The sequence below is a fragment of the Rhineura floridana genome, chromosome 6, assembly GCF_030035675.1.
Source record: "Rhineura floridana isolate rRhiFlo1 chromosome 6, rRhiFlo1.hap2, whole genome shotgun sequence".
Classification (NCBI taxonomy): domain Eukaryota; kingdom Metazoa; phylum Chordata; class Lepidosauria; order Squamata; family Rhineuridae; genus Rhineura; species Rhineura floridana.
Genome location: NC_084485.1, coordinates 121938683 through 121962080, shown reverse-complemented (window position 1 = coordinate 121962080; position 23398 = coordinate 121938683). Strand labels below are relative to the sequence as shown.

The 23398-nt window shown below is 46.4% G+C and overlaps 1 protein-coding gene across 1 annotated transcript in view; it reads right to left on the bottom strand.

The window, feature by feature from the left end:
• EPHX4 (epoxide hydrolase 4) overlaps positions 1-23175 on the bottom strand; it is a 37239-nt gene extending 14064 nt beyond the window's left edge. The window contains exons 1-2 of the mRNA XM_061633663.1: positions 22856-23175; positions 14884-14969 (exon numbers count right to left, since the gene is read on the bottom strand). Coding sequence (XP_061489647.1) covers positions 14884-14969; positions 22856-23053 — 284 coding nt within the window. The 5' untranslated portion in view covers positions 23054-23175. The remainder of the gene's footprint in view (positions 1-14883; positions 14970-22855) is intronic.
• Between the last annotated feature and the right edge of the window lie 223 nt (positions 23176-23398).

Below are 23398 nucleotides of genomic sequence, written 5' to 3'. Positions count from 1 at the left end.
CTTTAAACAATCATGGTTTCCCTCCACACTGTTTGTTAAGGTTGCTGGAGGAGTTAAGAGATCCTTATTCCCTTCACAAAGCTACAGCAGTCAGAATGGTTAGACAATCAATCCCACTTCCAAGGGAACTCAGACGATTGTAGCTCTGTGAGGAGAACTGAGCTCTCCTAACAACACCTTTATTTATTGATTACCTTTACACCCCACCTTTCTTTTCATGATAGAAACCCAAGGTGGCTTACATATGGTTCCCTGGCAGTCTCTCATCCAGTCACTGACCAGACCTGACCCTGCTTCAGCAGGGTGCTGGCCTCATGTGCTTTCAGACCGCTGCCTGAGATCTTTCACAAACTATAGTTCCCAGGATCCTTTGAAGGAACCCCCGTTCCGCGCCGGGACTTACCGGTGAAGGGACGAGTTTTGCGGCCGCAGCCGAGCCGCCATCTTTGTGAGGGAGGCGTGCTCGCAGCGCGCTCGCGCGCTGACGTAGCACGCAGCGAAGGGGCGGGGCAGCAGACGGCCATTTAAGGCCGTACCGCCAGCCGCCCACCCTCACTTCAAATTTTGGCGGCATTTTCAAACGGAGGCTCCTGCATCGGCGGTGCGACGCGGCTCAAATCGCCCACCGACGCACGCAACTTCTTCGGGCTCTTGCGGGCCAGGCCTTGGTGTGGTGGCGCCGACGGCCAGGAGCGGTCGGCATGGCTCTATCGCGGCGCGGCTGGGGCAGTGGCGAGCCCTAGGCAGCTGCGGAGGTGCGGCCTGTGGGAGAGAGCCCTAGGCCATCGGCCGTCCAGTGGCGGAAGTGCGGCGCCAGCGGCCATCCAGCGGCGGATCAGGCGAGGCGGCCTTGTGGCCGCGTTCTTTTTCTTTAATTACTTCCCAGGGGACCCTTGTGGGAAGGTTCTCAGCCCCTCACCCACCCCATAGCAAGGGAGTGGGTCCCAGCCCCATCTTGCACAACACCCCCATTGTGCCGCTTAGGGCCCAGGTGGCCAGGATTGTTGGGTGAGACAAAGGGGCCCATAGGCAGGGGACGGGATTGAGTGGGTCCCAGCCCCATCTTGCACACCACCACCCCATTTGTCGCTTAACGGCCCAGGTGGTCAGGATTGTTGGGGTGAGATAAAGGGGGCCATAGGCAGGGGACTGGATCAAGTAGGGGACACGGTCCACCTGGACTGTGAGGGTGCAGACATAGGCCTTGGGGGACATAGGCCTTGGGGGGTCATTAGTGAGGATAGACCCGGCTACACTCTAGCTCAGGATGCCACCCAAAAAAGGCCAAGATGGGCCAAAAGGGAAGGGAAGGGCCCCCAGGGCAGAGGGTAGACGCCCACCCCCTGCTGCGGAGGATAGGGGACAAGGGGAAGGCATACCATGGACCACTATACTGGCTAGGTTAGAAGCCCTGGAGAGGGGCCCTGCCCAGCCGGCAACTAGGAGAACAAAGGAACCACCCCCCAAGCGGCCCCAGGAGAAAGTGCAACGTCCAGTTGGCGGGGCTAACGCTGCGGCTATTACTTCTATCTTACCGCGACTGGACGCGCTGGAGGCAGGGCCTAGTGGGGCCGCAGCAAGAGCACCCGGAGCAGAAGCAGGACATGCAGCCCCAGGACCAGAGCCCAGGCATGGGCCTTCAGCGGACAACATAGGGGGTGAGTCTCCCTGGGCAGCACAACAACAGGGGCAGCCCCAGTGGGGCTGGCCCCAGTGGGGCTGGCCCCAGTGGGGGTTCCCATACTGGCCCTTTTCCCCACCAGCTGAAACCGAGCGGTATGGGCAAGCGGGGATCACCATGGGGGCAGGGCATGGTACACCACAACAGCTGCCTCCGCTAGGGGTGGCCTGTGAGCAGGTCTGGCAGGCCACTGCCGGAACAGGGATGGGAGTGGGGGCTCAGCCCTCCTGGTCCCCAGCAGAGGACACTGACCCTCTGGCCTCAGTGAGGGAAGGGGCTATACCTTTAGGGGAGACATCAGCCCCACTGGGCTTTCACCTGCTGCCTGCTACAAAAGAAAAAATTTGGAAGGGGGAGTACGTCGACTTATTCTCACTTCTGTACAGGGAACCAGTGAGGAGGGAGAAGGATAAGGGCGAAGAGGCAGAACCTGACAAGCCCAAGAGGCGGCGCATTGAACGCACTTGGGCTAATTGGTTGCCTGCATTTCTGACATACATGGGGGTGGTGATGCAGAAACAGCCACAGAGGGGCCCTATTCTGATTAAATACCTCGATATTATATATCGGGGCTACTCCGAGTTCCAGGGGGCAGCATGGCTCGCCTATGACGAATCGTTTCGTATGAAGGCGGCCTTTGATACCTCCCTCCCCTGGGACAAAAAGGAAGCGGACCTGTGGCTACAGTTTATGCCACACTCCAAGCCCATAGCCAGGGATAGAACGGACAGCGGCCACCTCCTGGCCCGCCAGGCAGCAGCAGCTCCTTCCCACGGGCCTGCGGGGCAGGGGGTTCAACCCCGCCTGCTCTGCTGGGAGTTCAGCTCCCGAGGCCGCTGTGGTCGTAACCCCTGCAGGTTCCGACATGAGTGCGCAATATGCGGGGGCCCGCATTCCTGCGCTGCCTGCCCCAGGGGCCACCACTTCAGAGATGGGAACAGGGACTCACCTGGCGCAAGGAGACCGGGAGCTGCTAGCGCAGCTCAAGGAAAGGGGCCCCAGTCCAGTTAAACTCTCCGAACTCCAGCGCTTGCTCTGCTGTTACCCCCGAGTCCAAGACGCCCAATTTTTGCTACAGGGCTTTACAGAGGGTTTCCGGATTCCCTATTTGGGTCCCAGGCACCCCTTCATGTCCCGCAACCTAAAATCAGTGGCGGGTATGGAATCGGTCGTGGGGGAAAAAGTTAGGAAGGAGGTCATGGCAGGCCGCGTGCTGGGCCCCTTTGCGGCACCACCCATCCCTTCACTCAGAGTTTCCCCGCTGGGCCTTGTTCCGAAGAAGGCACCAGGCGAATTTCGCCTTATACACCACCTGTCCTTTCCCCAGGGTGGGTCAGTAAATGACTTCATCCCATCAGACCTCTGCTCTGTCCGCTACACGTCATTCGACTGTGCGGTTCGGTTCGTATGGTTAGGGACTGCGGGATGGCCGCCCTCATGGGAAAGTGTGACATCAAATCTGCCTTCCGTCTCCTCCCTGTGCACCCACGGGACTTTGAGCTGTTAGGCTTTGCCTTCATGGGCAAATACTATGTGGATAGGGCATTGCCTATGGGCTGCTCCATCTCATGCTCGGTTTTTGAGCGCTTCAGCTCTTTCTTGGAGTGGGCAGTCAGGAGACGGGCAGGCCGGCAATCAGTGGTGCACTATTTGGACGACTTCTTGTTTGCGGGCCCTGCAGACTCGGGCGCCTGTCAGGCATTTATGGAGCAGTTCGCAGGGATGGCGGGGGAACTGGGTGTTCCCCTCGCGGCTGAGAAAACTGAGGGCCCGTCCACTACCCTCACTTTCCTGGGCATAGAGATCGATACAGTGGCCCAATGCTGTAGGCTCCCGCTGGATAAGCTGGTGGCCCTTAAGGGGAAAATCTCAGGGGTGGTTGGGGCAAAGAAGGTGACATTGGCCACACTTCAACAGCTGGCAGGACATTTGAACTTTGCATGCAGGGTAGTAGCACCCGGGCACGCATTCTTGCGCCGCGTGTACAATGCCATGGCGGGCCTATCACGCCCCCACCATCACACACGTGTTATAGCCGCTCTCCGGGAGGACCTGGCAGTTTGGTCCACCTTCCTGCAGGAATTCAATGGGGTCTCCTTATGGAGAAAAGATCGCCTGTTGGAAGCGGAGCTACAGGTGAGCTCCGACGCCTCAGGTTCCTGCAGTTTTGGGGTCATTTTCCATGACTCATGGTGTCATGGCAGCTGGCCACAGAATTGGGCGCAGGCTGGCCTAACCAGAGACCTGACCCTTCTGGAGTTCTTCCCCATTGTCGTGGCCGTACACCTTTGGCCGGACAAACTGGGGAATTCCTCAGTCCATTTTTGGTGCGACAACCTCCCCACGGTACATGTCATCAACACCCTGTCCTCTAGAAATCCCAATGTTATGCGTTTGGTTCGAGTGTTTGTGCTCCAATGTCTCCGCTATAATATACAGTTCCTTGCGCGCCATGTCCCGGGTATTGATAATAGCATTGCTGATGCTCTATCACGGAACCAGATGGAGAGATTTCACCAGCTGGCGCCGTGGGCAAGGGCTCAGCCGGACGTGGTACCCCCAGCGCTATGGGAGATTGGAGGACCGAATCAGAACGGGCCATAAGCCTTTCTGTGGCACCCAGCACTTTGGCCAGCTACCAGGGGGCAGGTAGGGACCTGGCAACTTTCAGGGAGTCCAGAGGCTACACCCAGGAGTGGCCCATCCCTGTGGAGCATCTTATGGAGTTCTGCGTGGAAGGGAAGCCGAGGGGGCTTTCAGTCAGGACCATCAGAGGTAAGCTCTCAGGTCTATCCTTCCTAGCGAAAGCACGGGGCTTTCAGGACTACTCCGGTGACTTTAGGGTACGCCGGATGCTGGAAGGGTGGTCCCGTGAGCGCCCGCACACACCTGATGCGCGTGCCCCCTTTTCCCCAGAGTTACTGTTGGGTCTGCGGGGACAGTGGAGGGTGCTATGTTCTTCCCATTTTGAGGCACTGCTATACCATGCTGCGGCCCTCACCTTGTTCTTCGGGGCCTTCCGAATAGGGGAGGTGGTGGCAGGTTCTAAGACGGATAGCTCCCTCCGGGCCCTCCAGGTTTCTGATCTCAGCTGAGAGGCAGGGGGGGCCCGTCTGCGACTCAGGCAGTCAAAGACGGACCAACGCCAAAAGGGTCGCCTGAATGTGTTATCCCCATGCCAACAGGAGGAGCTCTGCCCGGTCAGGGCCCTACGCATTTTTCTGGCAGCCCGCGGGCTGCAGCCAGGGTACCTGTTCAGGCACAGGGACCTCCAGCCCCTTACCAAGTACCAATTTTGGTCGGTGGCAAAGACAGCACTCCAGCGGCTAGGTGTGGATGCCCGCAAGTTCGGGACACACTCCTTCCGAATAGGTGCAGCTTCCACCATTGCCCACCTGGGTTTTTCCAAAGGGCAGCTGTAGGCAGTGGGCAGGTGGTCCTCGGATGCATATAAGACGTATGTTAGACCACTAACGGAGATGCATGAGGCCAGCAGCTAACGGCGATGTTGTCAATTTTGGCAGGCCGCTTGGAAAGATCGGAACAAGTGAGCATCCTCCTCTGCGGCCACAGCATGATCTTCTGGGCAGGCCGCAGGGCGGCGAAGTCCCGCATTGGAACACAGCTGGGGCTCAGTCAGTGGGCCTCAGTGCGGTGGCTGGGACGACGGGGGATGCGTTGGGACGGCCTCCTGCCTACCTTGTTCCGGTCGGCTGTGGACTGGGCAGTGCCCCAGGTGCTGGTCATCCACCTGGGAGGTAATGATTTGGGTCTGTTGAGGGGCAAGGCCCTAATCGAACAGGCATGTAGTGACCTCCAGGCCATTGCGCTGCGCTGGCCTGGGGTGCACTTGGTATGGTCCGACATCCTGCCGTGCAGGACGTGGAATTGGGCTGATGACCCACGGGGAATGGACAGGGCTCAGAAAAAGGTTAATAGGCAGATTCAGAGGGCCATGAAGGGCCTGGGGGGTTCTGTCATACACCACCCAGAGATCAAGCAAGATAGGCTGGAGTTGTTTAGGCCAGATGGCGTGCACTTGACTGACGAGGGCAATGACATCTTCCTAATGGACCTGCAGAGGGATGTGCACCGGATTCTTATCGGGTGTGGGGCAAGGGGAGACTAAGCAGAGGCTTGTCCCCCTTTTGTGGCAAGGAAGCACGGGGGAAAGGTTAAAAGGGAAAGGGCAGCTAGGTGACACCTTTAGGCACCTTTGGGGGTGATTGGCGGTCCGGGGGCCTGCAGCTCTGGGCTATACGGCCCGGGGAGGCAGAACACGGGCCGCTTTTGGGGCCAACGTGCCTCATCCGCTCGGAGTTTCACGGCTCCGGGGGGCGGTGATGCGGGTTGGACCCCCTACACATCTTCAGGGTGTGGCCGGAGCTGGGGCCTGGCACAGGGCAGCCCCAGGCTCTGGCAAGGTTTGGTTGCCCTATAGCTGCAAGCAGGCTTCGCCTGGATCAGCTGAATTCCCCCGCACTGTATGGTCCCTCTGCAGGTTCATTGGTTATAATTGACTCTGTTTTTAATAAAGTGGCCCATGATTTACCCAATGAACGGTGTCTGTGTTTATTTCGTCAATAGGCCGCAAACCATGGATGTTTAAAGTGATATAACACTGCTTTACATGTGTGGTACAGCTGGGGTCATTGTTATGTCTTATTTCAGTCCTCCTCCCACTTCCTCAGAGCCCTGTTGTTTTAATTGTGGAGCACGACCAGATCACCCTACTTGTGTACAAATGCTGTTCATGAGATGCATGTGGTATTTTATGCAAAGCCATTTCTAGCACGTCACTTAGGTATTATGTATTTATCGTCGATATCTCTTTGGGAAGCTCAAAATCTTTCAGCCTGCCCTCCAAGCACTGACTATGCTGAAATCTGCTTTAGCTTAACCAACAGAAAACATTGGCTTACCTCACACAATTCTCTACGCTCCCAAATAATGCTATGGAGGCTCCTCAGTTAAACAATAGCAAGAGATATCCCAAACCCAAGAGTGTAAGATATGAATGTTTGGGAAATGTTTTGAAATTAGAGCACCTTCCCAGCAATAGTAGATTTTTTTTTTTTTGAAGGTGCGATTTGGATGCACATCTGCTCTTCACATAGCAAACATATACATCCTTCCACGTGTTTCACAATGTTCTAGCAGACAGTGGACTGGTGTATGGTGGTGGTGAATCAGATTATGTGCTGGGGAAATGGCTGCCCTACTGGTTTCCATGCTAAATAGAAGAATACTCTAGAATTTCTTTAGAAAATTCAGAACAACTGCTCAATAAGACCAGATATAATCTAAGTTCCACGTAATCTTTGCAACCATATCTGGAGGAGCTGTAGACACCACACACACATATGTTTGACTGGGCCCCTAGGCTGGTGAAAAATCAGTTCCTGATTAACTGGCAGATACTTATGCTTCTTGCAGATATCCTATCCATATAATACCCAAGCTCCATACTGAAATGATAGATTCAAGAAACATGAAATATTATTAAAAGCACAAGATATATTCACTAATAGGCAAAAAAAAACCTTTGCAGTTTAAGAATTATCTAGAGCCAAAAGATATTTCTATCAAACTTTAAAAAGCAGGGAAATTGGGCAGCTACAGTGAATGCACCAGGGGAGCAGGAGACCTGACCTCTTCTCTGAGATATTGTACTGCCCTACAAATTTGTAAAAATGCAAACACAATTTGGTTTGGTCTTTCACAGTCCAATCCACTTGCTGTGTAGCTTGGAAGAATTTGATAGCATGTGCCTCTGAGGATATGGGGAGGAGGGGAGGGGAGGAAAGAAGAGTAGGGGAGAGGGAGAGGGAAGGAGGAAGGGAGGAGGTGGGGAGAGGAGGGGGAGAGGAGGATTGTTAGGAGAAGTCCTATTCCCCTGGGAAATAACTATTAAACTTAAAGTTGCATGGGGGGTTGTAATCCCATAAACAAAGCTGCAGCTATGTGTCTGGGGAATTGCCTGCTCAGAAGAGACTTGGCAAACAGCCACAGAAGACAATGGGGCCTCTATGTCCAGAGGCAATCTATTAAACCAGCTCTGCCAGGGGAATAGGATTTAGCACCCTTCACAAACTACACTTCCCAGGATTCTTTGGGGGAAGCCAGGACTGTTTAAAGTGGAATAAATATCTTGCATGGGTGTGGCCCCCTGATTAGCCAAGCCAAACAGCTGTCAGTCTGGCTTTTACAACACTGACAGTTGGTTCTTACTGAGTATGCCTGCGCTATCATAGACGCCAATGTTAAATTTCTTAAATTAATTAAAAATCAGCAATGCATTTTAAAAAAACATTTAAACTGCAGAAGATGAAGGTAAGAGTATGGGACAAGGTCAGTAATAGGATTACAGGTACTCTGTGAACATGGCTGAGTTTTAATTAATTTCAACAAATTATGAGACAACAGACAAAAGTCCAACGGGATCTGGATTTTTTTCTTTTGTTTTACCCTTTGAACTCTCTATTCTCTCTTAATATTTTTTGCATCACCATACAAACTTAGAGGGTTGTTAAGCAAGAGTTTCTGAGTTCAGGACTCTAAATTTTGTAAGATTTTGTTTTGAAATGAGCTTATGGGAAGCAGTAGAATGGCATGGGGGGCATTTTCAATTTAACATGGTGAAATGGGTTTCCGGACTGCCTTCAAGTTGATTCCGACTTATGGCGACCCTATGAATAGGGTTTTCATGGTAAGTGGTATTCAGAGGGGGTTTGCCATTGCCTTCCTCTGAGGCTCAGAGGCAGTGACTGGCCCAAGGTCACCCAGTGAGCTTTATGGCTGTGTGGGGATTCTAACCCAATGTGAAAAATCCATGCTGGCTATAGTATACAGCCACTCTTATGGCTGTATAAGACATGTCATGATGATTATGCAACTATCTAGCTAGGTCTCAGTTAGAACTAAAATGCAGACATGTTTTTCTCTATAAGGTCCCTAAAGAAAATAAGGATTTATTCACACAACCACTTTATATAGTAAAGTCAGTTTTAGCTACCTTAAGTGGTTTTGGGAAACTAATTGAACTATTGTTGCTCCAGCAGGTGCCATGATCATGATTTACCAATACCTGTTTCATTCAGCCAGCTTTGGGAAGACTTTCCAGGGCATGATAAAAAACTATTTCTATGTATACCGAAGGAGAGCATACATAAAAGGAAGAAAAAAGCAGCAATTTAAAAAGGACTTTTTAATTGTGAAAATGGATGTTCATTTTCTGTATATTTCTAATTCTCAGTCTTAATCATGAGTAAAAACTATATGGCAATGGCTGTAGCATTTATAAACTATGAAGCACCCAGAATGTTTTAGGAAATTGACTGTCTCTGGATAAAGTGTTTTATAGGCAATTTCTTAAGATATTTTGAAAGTTTATCAGAGTTGACTTCCGGGAAGGGTGACTTAGCCTGTGCCTGCTTTTGAGACGGGCTCCTGCCTCAAAAGAAGCTTATTCAGATATATCAGTCAGTTTTTTTTTTTTTTTTTGACTGATTAAACTTCTCCCGGGTAGGGAGAAACGAAGAGATTAACCTCAAAGCCTATTTTTGTTGGGACGACCAGATCTCATTAATTTATGGGACGAGGTCCAGCCGACGAAGGTGGGACGGATTTTCAACAACAAGCTCTATCTGATAAAGCGAACGTTCATCTTATCTTCTAAGAGAGAACGCACTAACAGGCAAGCACCCTTCTTTCTATATTTTTCTTTTACTTGACTTAAATTGTTGCTGTTTAAAAGAGATTTGCCAGATTGATCGGTTTTTGACATCTCACTGGGGAGCCATAACTTCTCTCTGCTACTCACTAATTAATAGCTTATCTCTGTTTTTGTTGCAAAAAGCTGTCCTGGATTTGCATTCTAAAGATATACACAGAAGAGGGATTTCTATTCCAGATTTTTATTTTGAAGAATATTATATTGTCTGAGACTACTCTCTTTTTGGTCTATTTTATTTTGACGAATCTGTTTCCTGACGACCGCCATTAATTGTTTCGATCCTGGGAACTGCATTTTGTTTACTTAAGCATGGAGAGATAAGGCTGTCTGCTCTGTTTATACTGTGATGTCACCAAGTTTGGAGTATTAACCCAATTGTTGCTGAAATAAGAAGTGGTTTTCCTATATTTTTCTTTTAAAATGGCAATTAAGAAAGTGGCTGAGAATCTGGAAATAACTATGTTTCAGAAAATAATGGATGAGATTGAGATAACGAAACAAAACCTGCGACAGGGTTGTAAGGAGCTGAAAATTGAATTGAGTAAAATGAAGCAGGAGATTAAAGATATAGGGGTCCCTGTGAGAGAGGTGACCCTGGAAGGGGTCCCTGTGAGAGAGGAGACCCCGGAGATTGGAACAAACGTGGAACAGGAAAAAGATTTGGAGTCTATGGACTTTAGAAACAAAATCTATTGTTTGGAGACACAGGAGATTAAAGACATAGGGGTCCTTGTGAGAGAGGAGACCCTGGAGACTGGAACAGGGGTCCCTGTGAGAGAGGAGACCCTGGAGACTGGAACAGGGGTCCCTGTGAGAGAGGAGATCCCGGAGATTGGAACAAACGTGGAACAGGAACAAGATTTGGAGTCTATGGACTTTAGAAATAAAATCTATTGTTTGGAACTCAATGTTATCTCTGAAGAAATTAATGAAGATTCTAGAGATAAAGTTATCAATGGCATGGATAATCTTCTGGACTGGAATGATGTGATGGAGCCCAATATAGAGAAAATCTATGGAATTAATTGCAGCCATGTGACAATGGAAAAACTTTCAAGAGATGACCCAGTGTATTTTGAAAAAAAGAACAGAGATATGATTTTACAGCAGTATTTCAGCAACCTATTCAGAATGGATGGCAAGAAAATATTTGGGATAGAGGTAATTCCCATCAGACTCTTACTATATGACTATGGCTTTGACAGCAAGATTATTATGGAATACTGATAATGGAAGATTGGATACTGAAATTACTGGACTTAACAAGACTACTGAAGATGGAAGATGGAAAATGGAACTAATAGGGATAATAGAACAATGGCTACTGAAATTACTGAACCTAACAGATTCTGATGTGATGGATTAATTGAAATGTTTATTTTGACTATGGTTATGACAATAAGATTATCATAATTAGTAATGAGATGGATTAATCGATATGCTTATCTGGAAAAAAAAATTGATAGATATATTTCTTAAAGAATTGAAACCTCTCTTTGACTTTTTGTGGAAAGAATAAAGTAATGTTTATGAGATTTGATGATTAAGTAAGATAACTACTGGAGGAAAGTGATTTTATAATATGACTTAAGAGACAGGATTGTTATATATTATAGACTTATAACTGATTTGATCTTTGACAAATGGGAAGTCAATATTTTACTCTTTATTTTTTATTTTTGTTTTTTTTTTCTTTTTTTCTTTTTGTTTAACTATTTTTGATTTTGTTTTTTGTCTTTGAATGTTTTATGATTTCGTCTTGTATGTTTTATGAAAAAAAAAAAAAAAAAAAAAGAAAGTTTATCAGAGTTAATGTGTCAATAAAGAGAAAGTGCCCCATTAACACATCATTCACATACAGGCTGTGGCGGCTGATGCTCCATGCTAGGGCAGTGAAATCCGCTCCAGCCTCAGCACACTGGACAGCTCCTTGAATGTTTAGATTAAAAACCAGAGCATTGCATGCAAACTCACAGAGTTTGCAAAATAAAAAAAGGACATACTCTGTTTGCCTTACTTTATAAGTTTGTCCCCATTTCAGAGATTGGGGCCTCTATGTCCAGAGGCAATCTTTGTCTTCTGTGGCTGTTTGCCAAGTCTCTTCTGAGCAGGCAATTCCCCAGACACATAGCTGCAGCTTTGTGTATGGGATTACAACCCCCCATGCAACTTTAAGGTATCCTGAGTCTTTAACACATTCAACAGATTAAACTTTCTCTGCCATGGAGGTGCAGATGGGCTGAACTTCACTGCTGGTTCCAGCTGGTAGTCGTTGCATGGTTTTTAGACTGCAAGCAGATACTGTCATGAACCTGTAATGTTCATGAGTTATTAAAAATCTAATAGCAATACTTTGGCTCCAGCAAGGGGACTCTGGGAGATGGTTACAGTTAGAAAAGACAAGCCTTTGCCAATTTGCAATTCTGAGTTTCACTTCCCAGCTGAAGATGGTTAGAGAAGTCTTAACAAGCCGCACCTGTTTATCTTTGCTGATTAGCAAGTGCCTGGTACCGAAGGTCATCCTTGGCCCGTACAGTTGGAAAACACAGTTGGGAGGGGGGCCCGCAAGGCGCGAAAATGTGAGAAACATCGAGAAGAACGTTACATCAGCCAATTCCTGATTGGTCAATTAATCTTGGACCGTTAGGATTTTTTTCCTTTAAGTATAGGGCTAGAGACCCATAGCCTTTGTTCTCTGTTCTCTGCCTATGCTGACTGGCACCAGAGTTCCAAACCTTTCTGCCTTATGGTTCCAGGGGTTGCTTATGGGAAGGCAACCTATGTCTGGTTCCATTGCTTTATGTTGAACATCCATCTCTCTTAGGAGAGGTGCCACACAACCAACTACCTCGTGTGTAAGTAGTTAGGTGAGTTTAGTTTGTTATTTGCTTGTTGTGTGTATGAATTCTCTTATAAGAACCTAAACCCCTGTTGGGTGAATGGTCTTAAAGGATTACTTGCTGCTATATTTTATGTGCACTTATATATCTTAATAAAGCTACTTCTATTTAACCTGGTGTGTTCATTGAGAGAAAGGGTGGTTCTGGATTCAGTACTTTGACCAATCTCAGTCACTAACTACCAAAGAGGGTTAAGAAGTTAAAGACTTGGATTTTAAGTGTTAAACCAGAGGTGCCTGGCAAGGAGTGTAACTGTGACTCTTGCCTTTTAGGACCTTGGTTTTATATATCTTCTGGGCTCAGAGATCCCCTGGCTCTGAGTGGACCAGTATACAGGGGTGGTGGCAGCCTACCTTCTACCTTGCAGGGTTGTTGTGAGCGTACACAGCCTTGGCAAGGGTGAAGTAATAGCTTTTTTGTTCCAGTCTCATTTCCCTAAGGGTGGGGGTCTGAGTCTGATGCATGAACCCAGTACCTTGGTGGTCCGGGGGTCATGACAGATACCACGGCTTCAGAATGAACATTTTTAAATGCTCATTTTTCCCCTATAAGATTTACTTCAATGCCTATTAATTTGATTTCTGAGTAGCTTTCTACAAACCTCTTCTTCCCACATATACCTATATAAAACATACATAAGGTGCTAGCCTTTAAGGCGTCATAAACCTCTGAGGTTTTTTGGTTCTGCATTGCATTGAAGCAATTAACTATAAGGGAATAGCCATCATCACAATAAAAAGTGCCTCTGAGCATGTGTGGAGTTCTGCATCCTCCTCATTTGAGTTACACAACCAGCCTCCACCCAGGCATTAGGGCTAAGTCCAAGTAAACCTGAACCCATAACTTCTCCCTTTGGAGGGAGGACTGCCTGAAATTAAACAGTCTTCACTGGGTGGTATTAGTTAACTCTTCTTGCTGCTTCATTATAGTTGCATAGCTGCTGAATTAGTTAGCTTAGCACATTTTTTAAAAAAATGACAATCTCTGGGAATAGCTACACTGCTGCATTTCTGGATGATGGCTGTAGTCACAAATAAGTGTACAGTTTGGCACAAGTATGCCACAAGTGTATAGATTGTCATAAGGGTGGGGGAACCTAACATCTTTAGACGTTTTACCACTGCTGCCTGAAATTCATCAGTCTTCTCCCCGTTAGAACCCTACTGCGAAAAATAATATTAATGCTTAGAAGGGTGCACAAATATGAGACACAGGCTTTGAGGGAATTAATGCATTTGTTAATTGTTCTTGCTGTTTCTTCTGCTTCTGAAACAACCGTTTTATTTCTTTGAAAATGCACCCTTGCCACTTTATGCAATGTGTACAAACCAGGCTTTAACGCGGTTTCTGCTTAGAGTTCATACTTTTTTCATTAAGATCTTTTAAGAAGCCACCCCACAAAATCAAGATGCTACACAGAATCTGGGGGGAGGAATAAACTGAGTGGGTGGCTCTGGGTGTTGGTCACAGCACACACTCCTCCCCTCCTTATTTAATATACAGACCTCCCAGAGGGACCTCAGAACAGCCTGAGTCTCTTGTTGAACATGATACACAGGTACAGGATGGGTGGGGGACGGGGAAAAGCGTAAGGGGGAGGGGAGCTCAGAACAGCCTGGACACAATCTCATGCTCTTGTTGAACACCATACACAGGTCTGGAGTGGGGATGGATAGGGAAAAAATCAAGGGGAATAATTTCTTTTAAAATCCTATCAATAGTGGGGAGGGGCTATCATTTGATATAAAAAGGGTGGAGCCAATAATTTTATATAAAAGGGGTGGGGTCTATAATTTTATATTAAAAGGGTGGGGCTAGGAGGCAGGGAATAGGGGTAATTCTTTCTTCCTATTAGCTAGGTAACTCTTGCTTCCTGTTGGTTGGCTGGACCCGTCAAAAAATGAGATTGATGAAGGCTATATCTATTTTCTTCTTGTGAGTAATGTGACTAGGGCTAAAGTACAAAATGCATTCCAATTTATCAATTATTTGGACAGTAAATTTTTGCCTTTACAAGTACAGTCTTTTACTGTGGTGCATATTTACAAAACATAATCAATATGCCAAAATCTATGGAAATTTGGTTCATATCACCAAACAACAGAGCAGGAATGGGGAGCCTATGGTGTTCCAGATGTTGCCGGTCAACTGCCCCATCATTTCTCACTATTGGCCATGCTGTCTGGGGATGATGGAAGACAGAGTCCAACAACATCTGGTGGGCAATAGGTTCCCCATCTCTGCAATAGAACTTTGATAAGGTTAAGGTTGATTTCCTATAACAATGACCTTGACTTTCTTCTGTGAACATGAATGTCAGTCAGTTGGGGTTACAAGGAATTTCATTAGGCTTTACGTTCCAGTGGTATGTACAGCTTGTACAACAGTTATGTCTTAATTATCATTACAGACAATAGCTTCAAATGTTAGAGTTCTTAGACAAAACCAATATAAAAATTAATAACAAGAGCAAAATGGATTTGGGTTTTGATCTTGCTTATATAGTTCATACAAACAGAAACAAATGTGGTATAAAACTAACATAAAGAAAGCAAGAGGAGTTTTACCAGAACTCTGGAAAGCCATGCAGGAGCAACATAAGTGGTTTACCCCTCTCTCCAGCAGCCACATAGTGGAATCTTAACCCAGAATCCTGGAAGTGAAAGAAAAGACAAGTTGCATTTTTATATTCATGGATAAATGTTCAGGTATCCGAGTATTAAAAAGAGCTTTGTTCAACTCATAGAATTTAGTACTTATCAAGTGTGACATTGAAAGTTTCGGCACTGGACTGACTAAAAGGTGCCTCCAATTAGTAGGGCAGCAGATTTTTTTTAATGTTAATTATCTTCAAGTACTTTTAAAGCTATGGGTGGCAAGTAGGCACCTTTTTAGAAGAGGCATTTCTCCTTCTCACCAGCGGCACCACTAGCGGGAGTGCGGGGGGGTGCAGACCTCCGGTGCGCGCCCTCCCAGGGGCATGGACGAGGTGGCTGGGCTTGCGTGCACACGCGCACTCGAGGCCAGCCACCCCATCCATGCCCCAGGGAGGGCGCACGCCGGAGCGGCACCCAGCTGGAGAAGGCCTGGGAACGCCGGCGTGCCTCCCTCACCCCGCCGATGCTGCTCCCGGTCTCGCCAGCCCGCCCGCCTCTGAGGAGGAGTTGGAGCAGCCTTGCTGGGCAACGGCGCAGGGCAGGGCGGCTCTGGGTGTCACCCCCCTCATGGTGACACCCGGGTGCGAGGCGCACCCTCCACACCCCGGTAGTGATGCCCCTGCTTCTCACACATACACAGAAAGAAAGAGGAATGTAGAAAGTTGTCTTATATGGAGTCAGACCATTAGTCCATGTGGCTCAGTACTGTTTACACTGGTTGGCAGTGGCTCTTCAGGATTTCAAACAGAGGTCTTTCCAAGCATTGTTGAACATGATACCTTTTGCATGCAAAGCATGTGTTCTACCACTGAACTATGGCCTTTCCTCTTGGTGCCTGGGGTGGCATAGGAGGGCATAATCTTTTAAAAATGCTCTCTTCTTCTGAACTTTGGTTTTATTCATATGCATATATGCAGATTTTATTATTAAAACACATACAATTGATGGACTAAGATTTCTTTAACCCATTGACAGTTCTAATAATCACATGAGGTTCTCCATCCCACAATTTAAGACTGGGCAAACTTACCTGAGAGCATACTGTCCCCACCCCCAGGAATGTTTTCTGTAAGTCTGCACCTGAGCAGGATATTTCACAACCATTTGTTTTATGAACTCTGGGGCTATTTGCTGGCATGTATCCAGGTACCTTCAAGGAGGTGGAAGAGCATGGGAGGAACAGAGGAGGAGAAATGTTGGGGCCGTCCACTTTATTGTGACATAGCACAAATCATATAAGCAGATTAAAGGATCTATTCTATACAGTCCCTTGTTTCTGGTTCGGCAGGAATAACACACAACACCTGGAAAAGACAGCTAATGGGAACTGGCTATGAAATACGTTGCAAAACTGGTGTATACATGCCTTAGATAGGTACCATACAAGGTTTCCACTGAAGCCCTAAAGGGGCCATAGTGATGTTTGGCAAAATGCTACCTCAACTGGATGTCACATTATTTCTCATACTATTTCAGATAAACAAACAATCTCTCTGCTGAGAGTGCTAATAAGGACACCAGCCAAGCACTGTCAATCCCTTTCTGTTAGTAACTATCTTGAGAGCCTCTATTCATTTCATGCTTCACATCAGACAGCTGTGAGAGGCGAAAACTCAGCTGTAGTGCAAGAACACGGCTCTGGATAATTGAGAGAGGTTTATGTGGCTGCTGCCTCATTATTTTGAAGATGTGATACAATGAATCTCATGGTAAAATCAGTATATCACTTTGAAACTAGGGTTTATCCTAAGCAAAAAGGTCAAGTATATTTTAAAGCCAGTTTAGGTGTCATGGCTCCCCCCATTGCTGGTTGCTGAAGATGCTGCAGATTCCCTACTGCAGGGATGGGGGGCTTGTGTACCTCTAGATGTTGTTGGTCTCCAACTCCCATCAGCCCCAGGCAGCATGGTCAATAGTGAAGGATGATGGGAGTTGTAGTCTAGTAATATCTGGAAGGCCACCGGTTTCCCACCCTAGCTGTACAGTCATTCCATCATAGAACTATGTTCCCAGAGTTCCTTGTGGGAAAGCCATGATTGTTAAACTAATTTAATAATAACCTGATCATTCCACTTTATAGATAACTCAGTTCATTTTATACATAACCTTTTAACAAATTGAATATGCTGTTATCAAGAAAAATAGACAAAGATGGAAGTCACATGAAAAGGTTTTCTATCCAAGTTGAAGTGCTATAAATTAGCATTGTGTTCAGACCAACAATTTCCTCCCAAATATCAGTTTCTGGAAAATCGATCCTGCCAGTTCATTGCAGAAAGCAATTGTGCACAGAATTAAATGGCTAGTATCTGTGATGTTATGCATCTATCACCTCCCATCTCCAACGGTGTTTTGGAACTCCTTTAGAATTGACAACATTCAAATTTTATATATTTATTGCATTTATAGTTTGCTTTTCATCACATCCACTTCACAAAGCAGTTTCCAACAGTACATAAAACATTAAAATTTAAATCCATTAAACATTAAAATTCATACAACACAACTGAGTTTATCACAATTCAGATGACAATAAAAATCATAATGAAATAACCAACACAGAAGTACAAAACACTTTCATAAACCCAGAGCAACCCAAGCAAAATCAGCAGAAGGCTAGGAGAACAAGTGTATTTTTACCAAGCGATGGAAACCCAACAGTGTTGTAACCATGCATGGTCCGAGGGAGAGGAAATTCTGTAGCTGGAGCCCCACTATAGAGACAGTCCTAGCACATTTGATAAAAAGGACACACACACCCCAGCACTGATCTCAGGGCCTGGGCCTGAACTGGTCAATAGAAGGAAAAAATATTAAAGAGATGCTTATTTTTTTTTTAAAAAAAGACAGTATACCTGAATCACATTGTGCTATTGCAAGACAGATTAGACTGATGATCAAATCAGCATGCAGTTAGCTGATAAAGTATGCAGCAGCAGCAGCTGCTTATGAGGCAGTTCACTGGAAACTACCAGTGTGCACTACTGAGTACTGCTGCGTAGGGAGGACCAGCACCTTTATCTGAGGGCATTGTGAGACAATGGTAGAGGCATGGGGTGATTAAATCACAACGTGCAGGTACATGGCTGCCAAGTGGCTAGCAGTGCCATGGAAGAACAAACTATAGCAAGTTCTCTTTAACAATATGTTTGTACTCACAGAGTGCCTTCTTGAGATGGGAGTGCCCTAGCCTTGGATCCTGGCAGCCTGTCTAGAGAGAAGTTTTCCCTTATCCTCAGGCTACAACTTAATTCATTTCAATGCACAGGAAGTAGATTGCCATGCAAATTTATTTGCATGGGGCTCTGAATTTGGACATGTGCTCTTAGTTTTAGAATAATAGCTACATGACTCACTGTTGAATCACTGTAAATAAGGTTGTTTTTCAAACCTGATTTAATTTTGGATGTACATGAAAAGAATTTCTTGTTCAAGAATCCAGATTAGCTCTTTATGGTTTTATAGACTAAGAACAGATTTTCTCCTCAGCCATTAATAGTCTATAGAATTTATTTCCATTGTAGTTAAGGGCACTTCGTATTGAATCCACTAACTGACTGAATGCGTAATTCAATTTAATGTATTAACAATGCTTTTATATTGAATCACCTTACTCCTTTATTATATACTCCTAACTCATTTTCTCAGAGCAAATTTAAACAACACCATAGAAGTGATTAAGTACATATGGAAGTGCTAACTCTGTGAGAAATTTTTCTTCCAATGTTTAATAACAAACGTGTGACATTCTTAACATGCGTAGTTGGTACCACTGCATTTGAGCTCTTACCAACAAATTACAAGGAAATCTACAAAACCTAACTGCTCTGGATGCAATTGGCTCTCATGTCCTGCTTGTGGCCACATGATAGTTGTCTTCAAATATCTGAAGGACTATTATGCAGAAGATGTATATACATGGATTTTGCCAAGAAAATCCAACACGGTCACATTTGACTTCAAAAGAGGAAACTTCACAAAAATGAGGGGATTGGTAAAAAGAAAGCTGAAAAACAAAGTCCAGAGGGTCACATCACTCGAAAATGCTTGGAAGTTGTTTAAAAACACTATATTAGAAGCTCAACTGGAGTGCATACCGCAGATCAGAAAAGGTACCGCCAGGGCCAAGAAGATGCCAGCATGGTTAACGAGCAAAGTCAAGGAAGCTCTTAGAGGCAAAAAGTCTTCCTTCAGAAAATGGAAGTCTTGTCCGAATGAAGAAAATAAAAAAGAACACAAACTCTGGCAAAAGAAATGCAAGAAGACAATAAGGGATGCTAAAAAAGAATTTGAGGAGCACATTGCTAAGAACATAAAAACCAACAACAAAAAATTCTATAAATACATTCAAAGCAGGAGACCATCTAGGGAGACAATTGGACCCTTGGATGATAAGGGAGTCAAAGGTGTACTAAAGAACGATAAGGAGATTGCAGAGAAGCTAAATAAATTCTTTGCATCTGTCTCCACAGTGGAAGATATAGGGCAGATCCCTGAACCTGAACTAACATTTGCAGGAAGGGATTCTGAGGAACTAAGACAAATAGTGGTAACGAGAGAGGAAGTTCTAAGCTTAATGGACAATATAAAAACTGACAAATCACCGGGCCTGGATGGCATCCACCCGAGAGTTCTCAAAGAACTCAAAGGTGAAATTGCTGATCTGCTAACTAAAATATGTAACTTGTCCCTCGGGTCCTCCTCCGTGCCTGAGGACTGGAAAGTGGCAAATGTAACGCCAATCTTCAAAAAGGGATCCAGAGGGGATCCCAGAAATTACAGGCCAGTTAGCTTAACTTCTGTCCCTGGAAAACTGGTAGAAAGTATTATTAAAGCTAGATTAACTAAGCACATAGAAGAACAAGCCTTGCTGAAGCAGAGCCAGCGTGGCTTCTGCAAGGGAAAGTCCTGTCTCAGTAACCTATTAGAATTCTTTGAGAGTGTCAACAAGCATATAGATAGAGGTGATCCAGTGGACATAGTGTACTTAGACTTTCAAAAAGCATTTGACAAGGTACCACACCAAAGGCTTCTGAGGAAGCTTAGCAGTCATGGAATAAGAGGAGAGGTCCTCTTGTGGGTAAGAAATTGGTTAAGAAGCAGAAAGCAGAGAGTAGGAATCAACGGACAGTTCTCCGAATGGAGGGCTGTAGAAAGTGGAGTCCCTCAAGGATCGGTATTGGGACCTGTACTTTTCAACTTGTTCATTAATGATCTAGAATTAGGAGTGAGCAGTGAAGTGGCCAAGTTTGCTGACGACACTAAATTGTTCAGGGTTGTTAAAACAAAAAGGGATTGCGAAGAGCTCCAAAAAGACCTCTCCAAACTGAGTGAATGGGTGGAAAAATGGCAAATGCAATTCAATATAAACAAGTGTAAAATTATGCATATTGGAGCAAACAATCTTAATTTCACATATACGCTCATGGGGTCTGAACTGGCGGTGACCGACCAGGAGAGAGACCTCGGGGTTGTAGTGGACAGCACGATGAAAATGTCGACCCAGTGTGCGGCAGCTGTGAAAAAGGCAAATTCCATGCTAGCAATAATTAGGAAAGGTATTGAAAATAAAACAGCCGATATCATAATGCCGTTGTATAAATCTATGGTGCGGCCGCATTTGGAGTACTGTGTACAGTTCTGGTCGCCTCATCTCAAAAAGGATATTCTAGAGTTGGAAAAGGTTCAGAAGAGGGCAACCAGAATGATCAAGGGGATGGAGCGACTCCCTTACGAGGAAAGGTTGCAGCATTTGGGGCTTTTTAGTTTAGAGAAAAGGCGGGTCAGAGGAGACATGATAGAAGTGTATAAAATTATGCATGGCATTGAGAAAGTGGATAGAGAAAAGTTCTTCTCCCTCTCTCATAATACTAGAACTCGTGGACATTCAAAGAAGCTGAATGTTGGAAGATTCAGGACAGACAAAAGGAAGTACTTCTTTACTCAGTGCATAGTTAAACTATGGAATTTGCTCCCACAAGATGCAGTAATGGCCACCAGCTTGGATGGCTTTAAAAGAAGATTAGACAAATTCATGGAGGACAGGGCTATCAATGGCTACTAGCCGTGATGGCTGTGCTGTGCCACCCTAGTCAGAGGCAGCATGCTTCTGAAAACCAGTTGCTGGAAGCCTCAGGAGGGGAGAGTGTTCTTGCACTCGGGTCCTGCTTGCGGGCTTCCCCCAGGCACCTGGTTGGCCACTGTGAGAACAGGATGCTGGACTAGATGGGCCACTGGCCTGATCCAGCAGGCTCTTCTTATGTTCTTATGTTCTTATGTTCTTATTCTCTGTTGTTCTACAGGGTAGAACTAGAACCAGTGGGTTGAAATGGCAGGGAAATGGATTTTGGCTCAACAGTAGGAGAAACTTCCTAAAAGAACTGCTGATAATGGAACAGATCGCCTTGGGAAGTGGTAGACTCCTTCGCTGGAGATATTTAAGCAGAGGCTGGACAGCCATGCGTCAGGGATGCTGTACTTTAATTCTGCACTGCAGATCTTGCACAAAGCAGGGGGTTAGACTAGATAAGCTCCAAGATCCCATCCAAATCTATGATTCTCACAAGTTGGAGAGAGATTGTACTACTCACTTCAACCGGCAGGGGCATGTCCTGTCTTCATTCTGCAGAGTTCCTAGGGAAACTGTTGGGCTAGATTTTTTTTAAGTAACAAAAGGAAGCCTGTAAACATTTGCAGGTGCGTATCCCTCTTCTGTTGACTATGTTGGAGAAGCAGAATCATCAGTAAACTAACCCCAGCAATGTCCCTCTTCTCTGAGTTGATGATGCTGAGCTGATGAATCCAATGCAATTCAGAGATGTAGATGTTGCTGAAGCAATGTGGGACCTCAAATCAAGAATGAAGTCTAAGATGACATTTGACTCAAGCATATCAAGGGGCATGGAGACTAGTCAATTTCACCTCTCTAGGAAGTGCTCAGAGAGCTTTTTTTGTGTTAGAATAGCACCCATCCTCCAGGATTTAAAAAAAATATTGTTAAAAAAAGAACTACAGCTGTCTTCTCACAAAAAAGCAATTCCCCATCTATGGACTGGATATTATACCTAAAGAACCATTTTTCAAAGGTTAACATGATAGGGCAAGCATGGAATTATGTTAAGTACCTAGACTTGTTCTTGGAGTAGCTACTGAACAGTTGAGTAGTGCATTTGCGAATCACCTGAAGTCCTTGAATGCATTGTCTCTCATTTTGCATATTTGTCATTTAAATTTATATTTTCTCTCCGGGCTTTTGGGCGGACGGGACAGGAGGTGTTGCTTATGGCTAGAATGTCAGACCGCTATTAAGACTGCTGTATACTAGTTCTCCTAAGATTGCAGCAGTCCCCCTGATGACCCACAGAGACTCTGTGGTTTTGGCACATCAAATCAAAACAGTGCGTAAGGCACGCAGTCAATATAAGCCAGTACAGACCAGAGAACCCACACACTCCCAATATGTTCCCACTGTTTAGATTTCAAAACAGATTGTCGCTTGCAGCCCTACACTCTACCACCTTCCATACCTTCCCCCCAAAAAAATTTAAGTGGCGTGCACAGGATAGAGCTGATGTGCACACACATCAGTCTACAACAAAGGGGGGGGCACAATCTTATCCTTCCATTGGCTGTTTGTAACCTACATTCCGCCTTGTTTTTCAGCAGCAACAGAGCTGGGAGGCAAGAAAGGAAGGAGAGAGAAAAAGAAAAAAACAAGACAAGCTCCAGTCCCCCTGTGGCTGTCCTCCTTTTGCAGGAAGAGGGGATCATGACAAGTGCCCCTTTGCCTTTGATAGCAAAAGTCAGGCTCCCTCCGCCTCTCTCCCCATCTACTCCCCCCCCCCGTTCGTGAGGAAGACGGCGACCCTCCAGAAAGGTTTACCTTGATCCTGACATAACAGTGCGTCCCCAAGGAGGGATCATTGAGGCAGCCTGGTGGGTTCTCCCGGACGAGCCACTGGAAGGTCTTGCCTGGCCTCGTGCCGAGGCTCCACAAAAGTTTCAGCAGCTCGATGCAGGCGCAGAGACCGCAATAACTGTACACCAAAGCCCAGAAGAGCAGAGACCTGATTGTCACCATGAGCCTGTCGGGGATGCCCAGCCAGGGAAAAAGCCAAGGCGAGCTGCCGCGCTCGCCCTCAGACAGCAGCGGCAAAACAATAAGCTGCTACCGCTGCCGAACTCGCTCTCTCCCTTCAGTGACAGCGGGATGGGCTCTGCCAGCGGGAGGGCAGCGCGGCGGAAGGAATCAACAACAGCATCGCGGCGGCGTGAATGGAGGCGCGCAGACCGCACCAGCTGGAGGGGAGGGATGGGAAGAGACGGAGGAGGCCAGCACGTCTGTCGTGCACACACGCCCGCTGTACCGAGGCTGCTCGGCAGCTGCCGGGGAGCTGCTCAGGCCTGCCAAGAGGAGCTGCCGGCG